The sequence below is a fragment of the Capra hircus genome, chromosome 27, assembly GCF_001704415.2.
Source record: "Capra hircus breed San Clemente chromosome 27, ASM170441v1, whole genome shotgun sequence".
NCBI classification, from domain to species: domain Eukaryota; kingdom Metazoa; phylum Chordata; class Mammalia; order Artiodactyla; family Bovidae; genus Capra; species Capra hircus.
Genome location: NC_030834.1, coordinates 29372465 through 29392682, shown reverse-complemented (window position 1 = coordinate 29392682; position 20218 = coordinate 29372465). Strand labels below are relative to the sequence as shown.

At 39.9% G+C, this 20218-nt stretch overlaps 1 protein-coding gene across 3 annotated transcripts; it reads left to right on the top strand.

Moving 5' to 3' along the window:
- TLR3 (toll like receptor 3) lies at positions 7718–19094 on the top strand. Of its 3 annotated transcripts, none has more exons than XM_018041934.1 (6): positions 7718–8054; positions 10252–10704; positions 12211–12402; positions 15290–17139; positions 17890–18058; positions 18935–19094. In XM_018041934.1, exons 2-6 carry the CDS (start codon positions 10261–10263, stop codon positions 19079–19081), a joined length of 2802 nt encoding a protein of 933 aa, XP_017897423.1. In that variant the 5' UTR covers positions 7718–8054; positions 10252–10260; the 3' UTR covers positions 19082–19094. The 3 variants fall into 3 exon arrangements, with proteins under 3 accessions (XP_017897423.1, XP_017897421.1, XP_017897424.1); XM_018041932.1 differs by having other exon boundaries at positions 7718–8064; XM_018041935.1 differs by lacking the exon at positions 18935–19094 and having other exon boundaries at positions 7719–8064; positions 17890–18801.

The following is a 20218-nucleotide window of genomic DNA, read 5'->3' as shown; positions in this document are numbered from 1 at the left end:
GAATTTAGAAAAGGCAGAGAGACCTGAGATCAGATTGCCAACATTTGTTGGATCATAGAAAAAGCGAGAGAGTTCCAGAAAAACATCTACTTCTGCTTTGTTGACTACGCCAAAACCTTTGACTGTGTGGATCACAACAAACTATGGAAAATTCTTCAAGAGATGGGAATATCAGACCACCTGACCTGCCTCTTGAGAAATCTGTATGCAGGTCAGAAACAACAGTTAGAACCAGACATGGAACAATGGACTGGTTCCAAGTTGGGAAAGGAGTAAGTCAAGGCTGTATATTGTCACCCTGCTTATTTAACTTCTATGCAGAGTACATCAGGAGAAATATTGGGCTGGAGGAAGCACAAGCTGAAATCAAGATTGCCAGGAGAAATATCAATAACCTCAGATATGCAGATGACACCACCCTTATGGCAGAAAGTGAAGAGGAACTAAAGAACCTCTTGATGAAAGTGAAAGAGGAGGGTGGCTTAAATGGCTTAAAACACAACATTCAAAAAACTAAGATCATGGCATCTGGTCCCATCACTTCATGGCAAATAGATGGGGAAACAATGGAAACAGTGACAGACTTTATTTCCTGGGCTCCAAAATCACTGCAGATGGTGACTGCAGCCATGAAATTAAAAGATGCTTGCTCCTTGGAAGAAAAGTTATGACCAACCTAGACAGCATATTAAAAAGCAGAAATATTATTTTGCCAACAAAGGCTGGTCTAGTCAAAGCTATGGTTTTTCCAGTCCATTCCATGTATGGATGTGAGAGTTGGACCATAAAGAAATCTGAGCACCAAAGAATTGATGCTTTTGAACTGTGATGTTGGAGGAGACTCTTGAGAGTCCCTTGAACAGCAAGGAGATCAAACCAGTAAGTTCTAAAGGAAATCAATCCTGAATATTCATTGGATGGACTGATCTTGAAGCTGAATCTTTGGCCACGTGATGCAAAGAACTGACTCACTGGAAAAGACCCTGATTGCAGAGAAAGATTGAAGGCAGGAGAAGGGGATGACAGAGGATGAGATGGTTGGATGGCATCACCAACTTGATGGACATGAGTTTGAGCAAGCTCCGGGAGCTGGTGATGGACAGGGAGGCCTGGCGTGCTGCAGTCCATGGGCTCACAAAGAGTCAGACATGACTGAGAGACTGAACTGAACTGAATTGAAGATTGTCTCACCCTCGTTTATAGATTTTCTATCCTGCTGTCATCCCATATGGCCTGAGGCCAGATCCAGGGAGCACACTCTCCTGAGATCTGTTACATCCAGATTGTTCCCTGAGCCACACACCTGCCCATTGGATATAAGAGCCCCTGTAGCATAAACTTCCAGTGCCCCAGATCTCCTTCTCTATTCAGGTTATCGGGGGTAGATCATCAATCTTGCTTCCCATCTGATTCTCCCTAGGGAGTTAAAATAATTTTTCCAGGGCCAGTGCCTCTATATAGTGAAAGATCCAGAGGAGAGATAGGAAACTCCACTTAGTAAATGCAAATCACTTTCAGAGATAATAATGGAATCAACATCATACCCCATAATAATACAACTAGAAAACCTCTCTTTGATAAAAATACACGGGTGGGAGGCGGTGCTCAGACCTCTACCTTAGGCAGTGAAACACTGTCAAGTGAAGCTGCACACCATCCAGTCTGTTGGTCATGAAGTTTTCATTAATTTGTGTTCTGGAGGCTTAAGCCTTCCAAATAAGCCCTTGTTTCAACCAAACATGATGTATTCTGAAGCCCACTTGCCATCCAATTTAGGCCAAAGACCTCACTAGCTTGCCTATCACCAACAAAACTGGTAAACTATGACCAACCTGGACAGCATATTAAAAAGCAGAGATGTTATTTTGCCAACAAAGGACCATCTAGCCAGAGCTATGGTTTTTCCAGTAGTTGTGTACAGATGTGAGAGTTGGACCATAAAGAAGGCTGAGCACTGAAGAATTGATCATTTGGAACTGTGGTGTCAGAAAAGACTCTTGAGGGTCCCTTGGACAGCATGGAGATCAAACAAGTCAATCCTAAAGGAAATCAACCCTGAATATTCATTGGAAGAACTGGTGCTGAAGCTCCAATACTTTGGCCACCTGATGTGAAGAACCAACTCGTTGGGAACGACCCTGATGCTGGGAAAGATGGAGGGCAGGAGGAGAAGGGGGTGATAGAGGATGAGATGGTTGGATTGGCATCACCAACTCAATGGACATGAGTTTGAGCAAACTCTGGGAGATAGTGATGGACAGGGAAGTCCATGGGGTCACAAAGTGAGTCAGTCCCCACTTAGTGACTGAACAATATACCCTCCAACAATGTAGCCAGACCCCTCACCTTGACTCAAGAAATACACCAAATATTATTGTTACAAAAACACAACTCATATTTTAATACACTCTTTAACCAGAATGTTTTTAGAGACCCCAGAAATTTCAGGTCTATTTTCTCAGCTGTGTGCTATGCTCAGCTGTGTCCAACTCTTGGCTAATCCTCTATAAATGGGGAACTTGGGGCTCTTTGTACTTCTTTTTCTCTTTTCTACTCTCATGATAAATTGTTTTCTATTAAGTTTAAGGCAAATTATGCCCAATCTCTAGAAGTCTCCTCTATTATTTAGGGGCCCTCAAATATACCCAAAAAATGGAACTCAAAACTAATATCCAAACATCAAAGAGTCGATTATAATAGAGTTTTTTAAAAAATGCTCTCTTGACCCAGTTTGAGGCCCTAATCAGGGGTTGGTCAGCTCCTCTTCTTAGGAATTCACTCTTAGGAGTGAATTCATTCTTAAGAAGCATTTGAGGGCCTTTCAGAGTCCAAGCCACTTTATAACAGGTAGTTTAAGCAGAAAGAAACATTACTGGTTTTTTTTGGTGATGTTAAAAATGTACGTTTAACTCTTATATAAGCCTATTTCTAGGTAAAGAATAAGATTAACATTTTATACAGACTGTAGACTCTAGATTACAGCTTTCTGAGTTCCATGAAGTTTTTGTTCTTTTTCTCCAAATCTTAAGCCTAATAAACCTCCCTTTCCTCCACCTTTCTTCCGCTTTTACTTCTCATTTTCTAAGGACCAGTTCTCATATTATTATAAATCATCCCAGATGCAGTGTAGCTTCCTCTTAGGGGAAAGGCAAGAAGCATGTTCAAAAGCAAATACCAATCCTTTCAACACTAGACAACCTCTTTAATTTTCTGTGTTTATCTTGCCTGGGAAATGCCATGGACAGAGGAGCATGGGGGGCTAGAGTCCATGGGTTCCCAAAAGAGTCGGACACAACTTAAGAGACTAAACAATAACAAATTCAAATTTTGCTTTATAAAGTGGAAATCAGCCTGCAGGAGCATTCAGCTCTCACCAACAACCATTTCGATTTGATTCCAGTAAATTATTAGTTGCTTTTGATACTTTGAACTTCCTTGTGTTAAGTGTGATTGTTTAATGGCTTTGTCTAATATTTATAACTCCATTCATTGGAAACCCAGTAGGCATCAATTCATTCAGATTTAATTAGGATATTTAAAGTGTGTTGTGTCCCAACTGTTTGCAACCCCATGGACTGCAGCACGCCAGGCTCCTCTGTCCTCCACTATCTCCTGGAGTTTGCTCAAATTCATGTCCATTTAAAGTGTAGGATGATGTAATATTGCATATCAACTATACTCCAGTTCAAAAGAAAGGGGGAAAAATAAGAATAATAAGGACAAATGCTCTTATCAGCAGATTTTGATTTGAAATTAAGCTGCTCCTCATATAGACAGAGGTAGCACCCCTAGGGTTATTTATTTAATCATAACTCTGTAGAACAATTCCAGGAGGCCAGTTTAATCATTATAATTACTGAGAAAATGTCCACGTTGAAAATAAATAAATAGTGTAGGATGCTAGTGAAGTGGAATTTTATTTTATTTTGCTACTCCACATGGTATGTAGGATCTTAATTCCCCAACCAGGGATAGCACCTGTTCGCCCTGCAGTGGAAGTGAGCAGTGTTTAACCACTGGAGCTGGGATTTTATTTTTTTAATTAATAAATGAATACCAAATTTAAAGCAAAGAGTTTGAAGCACCCTTCACCATATCCTGAGACTGTCAGTGAAGAAGCGCAAGACCCATTCACACGAACCCACCTCCCTAGATTTACAAGAGAGAGAAAGTCTAACCACTTTCAACCACCCTGTAAAATTACCAAGAAATAACAAAATAAAGTTCAAAGTAGGTTAGATGCTCTGTGTGCCCAATGTTGTGTGTGCGTGTTCTTTTTTCTTTCGGAGGGGAAGTTCAGGTTCACTCTTGCTTAGCAGACATGAATGAAAGTAACAGGAGGGGCACAGCGTTACTTCCTCTCATTAAAATTCTTGCTGAGTTTGTTGTCTGGCCAACAACAAACTTAATTTAAACCATCACTTCAGTAAGCAGAAGTGGAAATGACGCTGGCAAGAGAAACTGCGTCTTTCACTGTATTATTTTTGTGGTTTTAAAATTTATTTTATTTGCTTTATTATTTTTGGCTGCACAGGGTCTTCACTGCTGCACTCAGGCTTTCTCCAGTTGTCGCAGTGCTTGGGCTTCTCATTGTGATGCTTTTCTTGTTGTGGAGCACAGGCTAGACTCCAGAGTTGTAGTGCATAGGCTTAGTTGCCCCATGGCATGTGGGATCTTCCTGGACCAGGGATTGAACCCATGTGCCCTGCATTGCAAGGTAGCTCTTAACCACTGGCCCACCATATGCGCCAGTACTTTAGAGAAAGAGTTCACAAAGAAAAAGCAATGCCTTCTGGAATTTCAGACAACTCAGAGCAGGATTAATGTCCTTTCTGAACAGTGGTTGTGAAAGGAGACCAGTGAGCATAGTTCAAACTGACTGTCATCTGATGCTTTAAGGGAAATATAACTGTTTATCTAGGTCCATAATACACTAAGCACGTAGTAAACTGATGGGAAGTTTTTTGTTTTGCAATCATCATTAACATACAATATTATATTAATTTCAGGTATACAACATAGTGATTCAGTATCTTTATGCATTTTGATCACAATAAGTCAAATTATAATCTGTCACCATGCAACCTTGTTCTCATATTATTGACTCTATTCCCTATCCATTACAGACTGGTGACTTACTTATTCTGTAGCTGGAAGTTTGAACCTCATCTGTTCTCCCGCCCACCCCCTCTGGTAACCACCAGTTTGTTCACTGTATCTGTGAGTCTGTTTCTGTTTTGGTTGTTTCAAGTCCATGTATGGACATATATCACAGTTTTAATTCCCTTAAAAGGGGGAAAATAAAGTTTTTCACTGTAGCACCTACCGCCATAATAGATAAATAAGTTAATGCATAATTAAGAAACATACACTGGAGAGAAATTAACCTGTGTTGTTTTTAGAAGCCAGCATGAACTGAGGACTATTCAATCACGATGGGAACTGGTATTATGCCTAAACTGATCATTGCATTATGAGATCACCATAAAAATTATTTTGGGAAGCCATTTGTTAGTTTAGCCAACATTATAGAAAGACTGATATGTACAAGAAGTTATAAGGCATAAGAGATGGGTGTGTTGGATTATGGAAGGAATGAATTTTATGTAATGATGTCTAACATATCACTTCAAATTTTTTTGATTTAGTACATCACGTTATTTATGCTTGTTCTTCTGGAATTGTTGGGGCAGCACTTGTGGGGACAACTCGTCTCTGCCCACTGGGGCATCAGCTGGAGTCACTCAGCTGGGATTGGAAGATCTGCTCCCAATGTGGCATACTCAATGGCTATCTTCTGGTTGCTCCGTTGGAGATACCGGTCAGACCCTCACTTCTCCTCCCTGTTGCCTTGCACAAGGCTAGGCTGGGCTTCTCACCGCATGGCCACTGGGTTCTGAAAGGAAGCGGGAAAGTCCTCATGTGCCAATGCTTATCCAGTCTTGGCTAGCTGCCTGCTCCTGTAGGCCAAAGCTAGTCACGTGGTCAAATCCAGGGTCAATATGGAGACCACTCAAGGGTCTGAATACTGAAGGGCAGCCTGGTCCATTGGAGCCGGCAGTGTTAACCTACCATGGAAGAGTGACCGGAGAGTCACACACAAACACATCCTGTCCTGCCTTCGGGGGCTCACAGAGGAGAAACCTTCTGAATACTGGGAATGTTTGACTGCACATCCCAGTGCGTAGATGTAGTGGATAAATTGTTTACTCAGGAAAATTACCTGCTTATGCTATTATAACATAGATGTGACAACGGAGGCTCAGAAAAATGTAGCCACAAGGTGGTACGCCCGATGCTGGGGGCCAGGAAAGGGCATTTTGCATCTGAAACAAGTGTATTTCTTGCTCTCATTTCTGCAGTCAAGTCAAGCTAGCGACAGGTTTCACCTGTTCCAGGCTCTTTTCTTCCCTCGTTTGTATAAAGCATTGCAGCAGCTTGCAGTATGTCCTCAGGCAAAGCCCTCTTCTTGCGGTGTTTCATTTTCTTCCTTTCTCAAACAAAGAAGTTGGATTCAGTGATCTCTACAGTTCCTGCTGATTGTTATATTTTACTATATAACATGATAGTGAGAAATGGAAAATTTCCTGCCGTATCAGTAAACAAGGATGTCACAGTTATCAGCGATTGCAGCCTTCCAACCTGAGCTGTTCAGCCCTGAGGGAACTCAGGAAGGAAAGAATACCTGCCATTTAGCAGCCATCTGACTGTAGCCACTCTCCACAGTGAGCTCTGAGGAAACTCAAGATGTGAAAACATAGGATACTGGCCCCAGATAGCCAAGGTGTACATCAAAGGAATGATTTCAGTGAAACCAGACTCTTGCATCTTCCTATAGGTAAAAAGGTGCTAAATTCCTTGAAAAGTGTTAGACACTCAGTCCTGTCTGACTCTTTGTGACCCCATGGACTGTAGCCCACCAGGCTCCTCTCCCATGGAGTTCTCCAGGCAAGAATACTGGAGTGGGTTGCCATTCCCTTCTCCAGGAGATCTTCCCAGCCCAGGGTTCTCCTGCACTGCAAGCGGATTCTTTACCGTCTGAGCCAGCAGGGAAGTCCTGAGAAACCAGAAGTCTGGTTTCTTTAATTAGTGATTGAATTGATACTCCTGACTACCTGCACTTTGTTGGAAAACTCTGATATATTCTAGTTCCTCCTCTTGCCTCCTCTGAATAGTTTCTCAGAGCTATCTAAAATGCTATCCCCCGGGCTGCATTTCTCATTTTACCCCCAAGCAAACTTACCTCCCAACTCTAAAAAAAAACCTGAGTAATTAATAAAAAAAAAAGCATATCATGTTACATTAACAATGAAAAAAATGTGTTCTTTTTTTGACAAGCATATTCCTTACACTAGGTGAAGTCAGTAAGCTAATTGATAACTAAATAGTGAATCTGAATTTTCTCTGGATGTGTCTATTTGTTCCCTAACGAAGTCTGACCATGTAAAGTGGAACAGAATGAGTTAGGACCGGCTCGTGGCTTTGCCAAAGCCAGCTTTTCCTCTACTGTGAAACTTGGTCTCTTTGGTCAAAAGATTAATTTCTACATTATTTGCCTTACAAGGTTGCTGGAAAGATAAAGCGAGATAAGAGAAGTGAAAGTGCTTAGCTTTAATTAGGGACTGAGGGTTTCTTCTGTTCCTCTAATCACATTCTACTAGATTTCTGACAGCCATGCATCAGACTTCAGTTTGGAAAAAAAAAAAAAAATAGAGGAATTCACTCTCAGTCAGATATTCATCAACCTCTAGAGTATTAGCTGTGCTCATATCAAAGGGTGAAGTCTTAATTCTTTCAACATTCTCTGTCACTGTGTCTGTGACCCTTTTAATAAAACCGAAGGGACTGTAAGGAAAAAGAAGACATTTTTAAGAAGCAATACAAAACACTTCTGAGACTGTGATGTTTTTCTTTTGAACGTACCCAGTAGAAAAGCTGTCTTTTTTTTTTTTTTAAACTTTAGTTTCACTTTCAAAATTGCGGCACATTCCCCAGATGAAAACGAACTGGATTTGGACTAATGACAAAAGGAAAAACGGTCAGCTGTTGTCACAGTAAGTGAAGGTATATTTTTTACATTCTTACTGGGATAGGAGCTCTCATGTTGGGTAAAGCTAGAATCACGTTGGTTTTAACACTCTTTGGTCTTTATTTGATCTGGTGCTTGAAATGGAGTCAGAATCATTCAACAAGAACAGAGGAAAGGGGAGAGGGTGAAGGAGTAGGGAGAAGTGTATGGTAACACAGAGGCCAACTGACATCAGCAATTTCTAATTAACATGATGAAACATTTTGTGCGGTAGTCTTTTTCTTTGTGATGTTCTGTAGTGGGAAAGCACGCTGAGGAGGTGATAGAAATCATTCTGCAACTGCCTTCTTAAAACCAACAAACAAAAAAAATCACATCTTTTATTAAAGTGACAAAGCCCTCTGAGCTTTAAAGAACTTATCTCCTTTTCTCAGTTTTGTTGGCTGGAGAGGAGATAGGGGCTGACATTCTGTAGTGAATCTGACTATGAGAAAATATTCAGGCTTTCCTAGGAGTAAGCAAACAGCTTTCTTTGGCCTAAAAAGGAAAACGGAAGACGAGGAGACATGGAATAACGTCCAGAAGTGTAGAAAGGTCAGAAATGAGTAAATGTGGGTTGATCAGCCTTGAGAAGTACTGGTTTGGGGAAATTGTCTCCAAATCTTCAAGTAGGATTACATGTTAGTGTGTGTCTGCATAAATTTAGGGGGAAATGTTGTGAATTTACAAACCAAACTATACAAGCCAAACTATAAACAAGGATTAAGCAGCCTGGCTCCAGACGCCATGTCCCAAACATTATTGTCTTTCACTTGGAAAAAGAAATGTATAATCCTAGGTTTTCCAAAATTGCAAGGCTCAGTGAATCTACTTTTCATCTCTTTCAGCCTTTCTTTGTTTCCATTACATCTCATGAAACATCAGCTCTTCACTCTCCTCTCATTCTCTCGCTGTGTTTTTGTTTGTTTTACTGAAGTACATTCTAGAATTAAAGTCCTTTATGGAGGTTGCTTAGTTATAAACTTACTGAGTCTGTGGGTATCTCAAAATGCTTTTTCCCCTTATCTTTAATTGTTCAGCCTGACATGAAATTTGAGGTTCAAAATTATTCCCTGTGAATGTTTTGAAAGCTTATCACTATTATTTTCTAGTGACTTAAGTTGCTGGTGAAAAGCTTTGTAGCAATCAGGATCTCTTTACTGTGGAAGTAATGGATCATATGTTCTCCTTAGAGAGTTTTAGGATGTTTTTGGTGAGTGATCACTGAAGTTTCATAAGCGTATGTGTATTTTTCCTTTATCACTCAACCTGCCTGGCATTTGGGGAGTCTTTTCTAGCAGATGAAGTGTTATCTTCAGATCTGGGAATGTCTTTCAGTCCTTACATGTTTTATAAATGGCTTAATCCTTCTCACTAATTCTGATTTCTAGCTGTTGCCCTTCTGGAAGTGGTAAATGTCACCTAGACAAGGAGGGGAGTGTATTTGGGGGACTGTGCCTATGAACTGGTAAATAGAGGTCCTACCCATATGGTACTAGGAGAAGAGTTTTAGGAATAGGTTTTAAAGTGAGAAATGTAACAATAGATTAAATGAAATAAAAAATAACAAGAAATGTGAAGAGGATGAGGAAAGTGTATAATTAAGTTCCCTATTTTTTGGGGGGTGGGAAGAAACTACTAAAGTCTGGAAATAAAGAAATAGAAACATAAGCATATCATTCAGGTTTGTGTAAGTGACCATCAGAATTAAAAGCAGAAGCTGTTAAGAGGTTTACCTTAGAAGGTTGCAACTGTGCTGTGTGCTGTGCTTAGTTGCTCAGTTGTGTCCGACTCCTTGTGACCCCACGGACTGTATCCCGCCAGGCTCCTCTGTCCATGGGGATTCTCCAGGCAAGGATACTGGAGTGGGTTGCCATGCTCTCCTCCAGGAGATCTTCCCGACCCAGGTATCAAACCCAGGTCTCTCGCATTGCAGGCAGGTTCTTCACCACTGAGTCACCAGGGGAAGGGGAGAGTTTGTGGGTTCCATTTGTGACTTCTTTGTGCTGATTCAGTCCACCTGATGTATTACTTGTTAAAACATACTTGTTTATCATAAACGTTATGAGTATCAAGAAGACACATAGTCATGTTTGGTTGCATATTATTGCAAGGAATAAACCAATGAATATGAAAACGTATGTTATTAATGCTGTCCATTATTTCTATGCTTTTCTTTATAGGGCAAAATCATGAGCAGGCCTTTGCCTTATCATATCTACTTCTTTTTGGGACTGTTGACCTGTTGGATATTATGTACATCTTCGGCCAACAAATGTACTGTTAGACATGAAGCAGCCGATTGCAGTCATCTGAAGTTGACCCAAATACCTGATGACCTCCCAACAAACATAACTGTGTTGAATCTTACCCATAATCAACTCAGAAGATTGCCAGCTGCCAATTTTACAAGATACAGCCAACTTACTATCTTGGATGGGGGATTTAACTCCATCTCAAAGCTGGAGCCAGAACTGTGTCAAAGTCTCCCTTGGTTGGAAATTTTGAACCTCCAACACAATGAGATATCTCAGCTTTCTGATAAAACCTTTATCTTCTGCATGAATTTGACTGAACTCCATCTAATGTCCAATGCAATCCAAAAAATTCAAAATGATCCCTTTAAAAACCTGAAGGTAAGAAGGAAATGAACATTTTCATGTAAGAAATGAAATATATATTATCAAATATTGTTTTCAAGTCATTTATGCATCATTAGACTTCGTAGCTATCAAGGTGAAGACTTCTCATTCTTCACCTAAATGGTAAGAGGGGTATCCCACACTCAAATATGGCCATTATGATTGGAAATATTTTCAAAAAGAGCAAATATTGCCTTAAGTCAGTTTCGATCTTAATTATAAAGAACTCTTCTCTCTGGCATCCTTCCACTTGAGACAGAACTTAGATACAAGACATGGAGACCAGAGACGAATCAATATCCCATGATGAAAGGCAAATAAACTCTCAGTACTGCTGATTTAGTACCTGCAGGGATGAAAAAGAGTCGAGTCCAAAATCTGATTTAAATAAAGTTAACAAATTGATGCATTACAAAGCAAATTGTTCAACTAAAAATTATCTCCTTTTGATTTATGAAATCTTCTACTGTATTGCTTTTCCAATGGCTACCATCTTTTTCTTGTCAGCACTTTGCCTGAATTGTAAATCCATGCAAAATGTATGCTAAATCTGAGGCAGTTATTAAGTGCTTTTTTATATCAGGGTTATTTTCAGAACTCTTTGTTTTCTTCATTTTGTGAGCTAACAAAAAAATAGCATGCCTTGGCCTTAGACACCAAGAATAATGAACACATTTAATATACTTAGACATATTTATAAAATGATTCATTGGATAGCTAGGGATTTGAAATGCTTTCTTGTTGTGCCTGATGTTGATGTGGGTGAAATGTCTTTGGACACAAAGACCTCAAAATCTGGTTAATTTCTGGCAAGATGTTATTTTTATTTTTAAAACATAAATTGACAGCTTAAGCTATTAATAGACATTACATAAGACTTGGCCCTAACGTGTATCAGCTTTTCCTTATGTTTTACCTGAGTGGAAGTTTACATATTCAAAAGTAGCATGAAATGGTAAAAACATTCCAAAGCACAGACAAAACAAATAAAAATTAGTATTCTGTACTAGTCAGGATGCAAAATTTACACAATCACCAATATTTCTCAATATAAAAATCCTTTTAAAATTTCATGGCCAGTAACATTCTCTTCATGCCTCTTAAGATGCTGTTTCTTCAACTTTTTTCCTGTTGTTTAGATTCAAGACTAATGCATGAGTATATGTTTGATAAGCCACATGAATATTTCCTATATCATAAATGAAAGCTTATTATAAATAAGTAAAATGCTTATTATGAATATTCTTTACACCATGACAAATAAAACATGTCCTTATATTTTGGAAGAGAAGTAAATTCTTTGAATTAAGAAATTCATCTTTGTAGCAATGGTGTTTTCAGTAACAATCAGGATTTCTTACTACGCCTACAGTCAGTTTTCTAGAGAATAATTGAGATGTGCTCTTTTGCTGGCCAGTTATTTCTAAGATTCATGTACATTTAGAAGAACCATTTTTGATGCCAAGACTATAACTTACATACATATTTTTTTCTCCTCAGAATTTAATCAAATTAGACCTCTCTCACAATGGCATATCATCTACGAAATTAGGAACTCAGCTCCAACTGGAGAACCTCCAAGAGCTTCTATTATCAAATAACAAAATTTCTTCACTAACACCAGAAGCACTTGATTTCCTTGGCAATTCTTCTTTAAAAAGATTAGAGTTGTCATCAAATCAAATCAAAGAGGTAAGGTAAAAATTCTTGTGTTGTACTTTTCAGTGTGGGCAGACCCTAATTGTCTCATATGGATGAGAATCTAAAGCTAGAGATGAGAAAGGGATGATAACCTTTGTCACGTTTTCCAGAAATCCTTCACACATACTGCTTTGGGCCATTGACATCAGCCTCACGAGAAAGTGAGTTTGATAGCTATTAGAATCCAGAATCTGGGGCTGTGCTGTCAAAAAGAAATGGAGGGCCCACTACAGACCAGAACTTTGGTCTTGGGGAACCTACATACTTTTCTTGGTCTAGTTTCTTTGCCTATAAAGTGGAAATAATGCTACCTATTGTACAGAAGTCCTGGAAAAGTTAATAATAGTATGATGGTTAAGAGCACAGACTTTAGAGTTGGGTTAGCTGACTCCCTGTCTGGGCTTTATTTGCTAACAATTATGTAATCAGGCAAATGATTCAAGTTCCGTCTGCTTCAGTTCCCTAGATCTGAAATGGATATAGTAATTACACTTCCCCATAGGGTTGTGTGGGGAAGAATTTAGCACAGTTTCTGGCATGTAGGAAGTTCTCGATAAATGATAACTTGCATTATATTTTTACAAACATCTTCCTATAAAGGAGTAAACCTAACCTTTTGGGGGGGGGCGGTCTATGACCATCAGTTTGCTAATTATTTTTGCATATAGGTATGTCTGTATTTTATTCCTTTACAAGCCAAGAAGAAGAGTATCAGGAATTCTAAGCAAAATCAAATGTTTCAAAGCTATGTTGATTTTCGGATAAAAAAAGAGACTGTGAATGAAATTATCCTGAGATAATAATTAAATATCTTACGCAAACTATTCATGTTTGTTTTGAACAGCGTTTTTTGGTTTAGAACATTTATTGTAGAAATATATAAATAAATAAGTGTAAAATATGTTAACTAATGAGAAAAAAAAATCATCCAAAACCCCACGATCCAAGGCAACCAGTGTTAGAATTTGCATATGTTTGTATCCAGCTTTTCTCCATGTAATAAAAGAAATAACAACAGCAACTGAAATTCATACAGTACTTATGTGTCAGGCATTGTGATAAGTTCTTTTTTATTAACTTTATTTTGTATTGGGATATAGCTGATTAACAATGTTGTGATAGTTTCAGGTGATTAGCAAGGGAATACAGCCTAATTTTATACAGTTCTGTAACTAACATGCTTATCATGGTATTACACAGCAGTAAATTGAGGGACTTCCCCCAGTGATCCAGTCGCTAAGAGGCAACACTCTCAGTGCAAGGGGCCCAAATTTGATCTTTGGTCAAGGAACTAGATTCCACATGATGCAACTAAGAGTTTGCATGCCAGAACTAAGTCCTGACACAGCCAAATAAATAAATAACTTTAAAAAAGAAAAGAGTAAATTGAGATGAGGTAAAGTTAAGGAACTTACCCAGAATCTCAGGTGATGGGCTGGTGACTGAGCTGGGTTTCTAGAAGTGTTAGACCAGGGCAATGTACTCTTCGCAGCTGTGCTATATTGCTTCTCTGAGGATGACGGTGCATCCTGCCTTTTAAAATTAATACCATGTCATGAGTATCCTGCGTGTCATTAAGAGTCATTCAAAAACTTAATTTTAGCGACAGCAAAATAACCCTATCATATAGATTTACCTTAATTAATCTGACCCTTAATTAATTAAAGACCCTGATGCCGGGAAAGATTGAGGGCAGGAGGAGAGGGGGACGACAGAGGATGAGATGGCTGGATGGCATCACTGACTCAATGGACATGGGTTTGGGTGGACTCCAGGAGTTGGTGATGGACAGGGAGGCCTGGCGTGCTGCGGTTCTTTGTGCTGGGGTTGCAAAGAGTCGGACACGACTGAGCGACTGAACTAAATCTAATCATTTTCCTGTTTTGTATTTTGACTCACTTATGATAAAGCACACTTTCTTCCCCGTCTTTGTTATTTCTTCCATTAGCCCTAAGGTCACAGAAGTGACAAGTTAGAAGCCAGAGCCTCTTTGCTCTCCCGGTAGACTTGATCTATCCTCTCTGGATTCCTTCTCTCCTGCCTTCTGCCCTCTTTGTTCCAGCACTGAGTCCCAGGGCAGCCAAGGCTTCCGGTGAGGGACTGGGGGGCAGAGCAGAAGGCAGATGGAAACAGGATAATGAAATAGTCAGGAGAAACCTTGGTGGAAAAACAGAGAGTGTCACTGGAGCTCAGAGTCACAGAAGGGAAAGTGCATGTCAGTGAACACTTTGGTCAATGGGTGGTAATAAAGTCCACTCATTCGTTCCAGAATGTTCACTGAGAGCAGTGATCACCAAGACAGAAACAGCATCTGCCCCAGAACTTACTTTGCAAAGAGTTTACTAATTACAGTTATTATACACAGTGTGGTGAAGTAAAAGTACTAAGTGTGTGTTAGCCACTCAGTCGTGTCCAACTATTTGTAAACCCTTGGACTGTAGCCCGCCAGGCTTCTCTGTCCATGGGATTCTCCAGGAATACTGGAGTGGGTCGCCATTCTCTTCTCCAGGGGATCTTCCCCACCCAGGGATCAAACCTAGGTCTCTCACATTGCAGGCAGATTCTTTACTGTCTGAAACACCAGGGATGCCACTTAACCTAGTCTGGGAGATCAGGGAAGACCCTCTGAAGAAGCAGCATGGAGGCCAAGATGTGGGTGCTGAGCAGTGGCCAGTGACCAGGGAAGTATAGGCTGGAGCAGGAGGCGGGTGACCCAGGCAAAGAGGAAGACGCTAGGAGAGAGAGGGATGGAGAGAAAGCCCGGAGGAGGTGGTGAGAGAGGAAAGGAAATTGAGTAAAGAACTGTACCTGTTTTCCAAGGGTCATACAGACTCTACTGTGTTTTGACTATTAACCTCTTCTTCCATCCCACCCTTAGTTCTCTCCTGGGTGTTTTCATGCCATTGGAAAATTATCTGGCCTCTCTCTGAACAATGCCAAGCTGAGCCCCAGTCTCACAGAGAAGCTCTGCTTGGAATTGTCAAATACAAGCATTGAGAATCTGTCCCTGAGCAGCAACCAGCTGGACACAATCAGCCACACGACCTTCGGTGGACTGAAACAGACAAATCTCACCATGCTGGACCTTTCTTGTAACTCCTTACGTGTGATGGGTAATGACTCCTTTGCCTGGCTTCCGCATCTCGAGTACCTCTCTCTGGAGTATAACAACATAGAGCATTTGTCTTCTCGCTCTTTCTATGGGCTTTCCAGCTTGAGACACCTGAACTTGAGACGGTCTTTTGCTAGACAAAGCATTTCACTGACTTCGCTCCCCAAGATTGACGATTTTTCCTTTCAGTGGCTAAAACGTTTGGAGTACCTCAACATGGAAGATAACAACTTTCCAGGCATAAAAAGAAATACTTTCACAGGATTGGTGAGGCTGAAAATTTTAAGTCTATCCAACTCCTTCTCAAGTTTGCGGACTTTAACAAATGAGACATTTCTATCACTCGCTAGTTCTTCTCTGCTCCTACTCAACCTAACCAAAAATAAAATCTCAAAAATTCAGAGTGGTGCTTTTTCTTGGTTGGGGCACCTGGAGGTCCTTGACCTCGGCCTTAATGAAATTGGGCAAGAACTCACAGGCCAGGAATGGAGAGGCCTAGACAATATTGTCGAAATCTACCTTTCCTACAACAAATACCTAGAGCTGACCACCAACTCTTTCACCTCAGTTCCAAGCCTTCAAAGACTGATGCTTCGAAGGGTGGCCCTGAGAAATGTGGATAGCTCCCCTTCACCTTTTCACCCTCTTCCGAACCTGGTCATTCTGGATCTAAGCAACAACAACATAGCCAACATAAATGATGAACTGTTGAAGGGTCTTGAGAAACTGGAAATTCTGGATTTGCAGCATAACAACTTAGCTCGGCTCTGGAAGCATGCCAACCCTGGTGGCCCTGTTCTGTTTCTGAAGGGCCTTTCTCGCCTCCACATCCTTAACTTGGAGTCTAATGGCTTTGATGAGATCCCAGTGGAAGCCTTCAAGGACTTGCGTGAATTGAAGAGTATTGATTTAGGAATGAATAATTTAAATATCCTTCCACTATCTGTCTTTGATAATCAAGTGTCACTAAAGTCATTAAGCCTTCAGAAGAACCTCATAACATCTGTTGAAAAGACTGTTTTTGGGCTAGCATTCAGGAACCTGAGTTATTTAGATATGCGTTTCAATCCATTTGATTGTACCTGTGAAAGCATCGCCTGGTTTGTTAATTGGATTAATAGCACCCACACCAACATCTCTGAGCTGTCCAACCATTACCGCTGCAACACTCCGCCTCAGTACCATGGTTCCCCAGTAATGCTTTTTGATGTATCGCCGTGCAAAGACAGTGCCCCATTTGAACTCCTTTTCATGATTAACACCAATATCCTTTTGATTTTTATCTTTATTGTACTGCTCATCCATTTTGAAGGCTGGAGGATATCTTTTTATTGGAATGTTTCAGTGCATCGAGTTCTCGGTTTCAAAGAAATAGACAAAGCAGAGCAGTTTGAATATGCAGCGTATATAATTCATGCCTATAAAGATAGAGATTGGGTCTGGAAGCACTTCTCCCGAATGGAGGAAGAAGATCATACTCTCAGATTTTGTCTGGAAGAAAGGGACTTTGAGGCAGGTGTTCTTGAACTTGAAGCAATTGTGAACAGCATCAGAAGGAGCAGAAAAATTGTTTTCGTTATAACACAGAATCTATTGAAAGATCCATTATGCAAAAGGTAGGTGAACACTATGACATTTGAATTGTATTCTTATCTTTAAACTGAGCTTTTATTTTATTGATTTGGCTGTGTCCAGTTTTAGTTGTTGCACTCGGGATTGTCCATGCATTAAAGGGGTCTATCGACTCTCTAGGTGGCCTGTGGGCTCAGCAGTTGGTGGCATGCGGGCCTAGTTTCCCCACAGCATGTGGGATAGTAGCTCCCCTGTGCGTGCTTGTTCAGTCACTTCAGGCGTGTCCGACTCTTTAGTTTCCCCACCAGGGATCAAACCCATGTCCACTGCATTGGCAGGTGGAGTCTTTACCACTGAGCTACCAGGGAAGCCTCTGAACCACCAGAAAGTGATGGTCGCTCAGTCGGATCCGACCATTTGCAACCCCGTGGACTTCTACAGTCCATGGAGTTCTCCAGGCCAGAATTCTGGAGTGGGTAGCTGTTCCCTTCTCCAGGGGATCTTCCCAACCCAGGGATCAAACCCAGGTGTCCCATATTACAGGCGGATTCTTTACCAGCTGAGTCCTTAAGGAAGCCCCTGAACCACCAGGAGAGCCCCTGAATCAAGCTTTTAAATATTACTAACGTTATTACTCACAACTCAAAGTATTTTAAAAATAAAATTAAGAAGAAACATAACCTGTGTTTTAGTGACAAGACTAAAGTTAATTACAAGGAGAATGTTAGATTTTAGAGTGTTGGGCTGTTAAAAACTGTGTATTGATATATGACTTAATAATGTTTTTAACTTAGATTCAAGGTTCACCATGCAGTTCAGCAAGCTATTGAACAAAATCTGGATTCCATTATATTGATCTTTCTTGAGGAGATTCCGGATTATAAACTGAACCACGCACTCTGTTTGCGAAGAGGGATGTTTAAATCTCATTGCATCTTGAACTGGCCGGTTCAGAAAGAACGGGTAAATGCTTTTCATCATAAATTGAAAGTAGCACTTGGGTCCAGAAATTCAGTACATTAAATTTATTTAAAGACTAAATTAAAGGAGTAAGTTCCAAATTTTAAAAAGTTCCATAGTAAATTTACATTTTCCTTGACAATAACATAAATCTGTTCATTCATATTCATAAGTAAGAATATCACCACTGTGTCTCTTCTATGGAAATATGTCTCCCTATTTCAGGCCTTTTATTACCAATTGACATAATCTGACCCAAAATAAACATATAAGAATATCTCTTACTAATGAACACACAGGTTACTGAGGCCTATGAAAACAGTTTTGAAATAGTCCTCAATTTAAAGAAAAGTTAGAGGTATATGAGGGTTTGTGATAAACATATCTTTTTTTTTCTGGATGCACTCAGAATAAAATATGACTTTTAAGAAAAGTTAGAGGTATATGAGGGTTTGTGATAAATATATTTGTTTTTTTTTTTCTGGATGCACTTAGAATAAAATATGACTTTTAAGAAAAGTTAGAAGTATATGAGGGTTTGTGATTAATATATCTTTTTTTTTTTTTTTCCTGGATGCACTTAGAATAAAATATGACTTTTAATGGGTACCATGCTATTTCAATTGTGAAAGGGTAAAATGTACACCTATATTTTTAAAAGTTTAATTACAGCAATTTTTTAAACTGAAACTTTGTGTTTTAGTGGTGCCTGTTGCAGTGTTGATTTTATTAAATGTTAACTTCCATTTTAGTGTACATGTGTGTGTGCTCAGTTGCTGAGTTGGGTGTCTGACTCTTTTTGACCTCGTGGCTAGGCACTTCAGTCCATGGGATTTCCCAGGCAAGAATACTGGAGTGAGTTGCCATTTCCTTCTCCAGGGGATCTTCCCAACCCAGGGAGCAAACCCGTGTCTCTTGTACCTCCTGATCTGGCAGGCGGATTCTTTACTACTGTGCCACCTGGGAATCCCATATACTCAGGAAAAAAAAGCATTCATTCTTCATTTTGATTACTTAATAAAATGAATCTTTTAATGAATACTTGTGTTTCCTGATATTTGCACTTCTGAGGCATTAGAAGAAACAATTCTTTTGCTTACAAGTGTTTCAGGAAGGCTTACGTCCCAAAGGTTAATTAGCAGATTGGCTTTGTGGAAACAAAATCTTGTCTTTTACCCTGGTCACAGACTCAGGAGATGGCCTTGGCTGATTCACTTGGTTCCACTGGGATTTTCTGCCTGCCGATCTTAAAAATTATAGTGATTAACAAAATCTTAACTATACCTACCTGACTCATTTGAAAAGACCCTAATGCTGGGAAAGATTGAAGCAGGAGGAGAAGGGGATGGCAGAGGATGAGATGGCTGGATGGCATCACTGACTCAATAGACACGAATTTGAGCAAGCTCTGGGAGTTGGTGATGGACAGGGAGGCCTGGCACACTGCAGTCCATGGGGTCGCAAAGAGTTGGACACAGCTGATCCACTGAACTGAACTATTCCTATGTCATAAGTGATGATGATCGTGGTATAATATATTCACATAGACTGTATTATTATAACCATTTAAAAAGTATCCTGTGTATAAGTTACTCCTATGATTATTTTGTTTTACTTTCATTTTACAATTTAAAAAGGGTCTAATTATTGGAAATTGACATGAATAGCTTTTTAAAACCTTTATAGTTCTGGTATTCAAATATAAGGGAGAGTTGAAATGATCATGCTGAGATACTTTCTGTATCTGAGGCACTCATTTGTCTGCTCAATTTAGGAAGCATGTGAGATGTCACATTTTGGAGATTTGGTTTAAATATTTTGTATTTCATATTAACTGTATATATATATATGAATACAGAACTATTTAATAGTTCTGTATCTCAGGGTAGGTTCATGTAATCCTAAATAAAGTACACTCGCTGTACTGCTGGTTCTGAAGAACTCTACAACAACGTGAGTATATGGAGAATTCACTTTCACGCTCGCATTTATATGCCGCCTTTATGCTTGAGATGTTAGTTTTGTTGTTTTTTGTAAAGATTTGTTTTCTAACTGGGAAAAGTGAAAGTGAAAGTCACTCAGTCGTGTCCGACTCTTTGCGACCCCATGGACTATAGTCCATGGAATTCTCTAGGCCAGAACACTGGAGTGGATAGCCTTTCC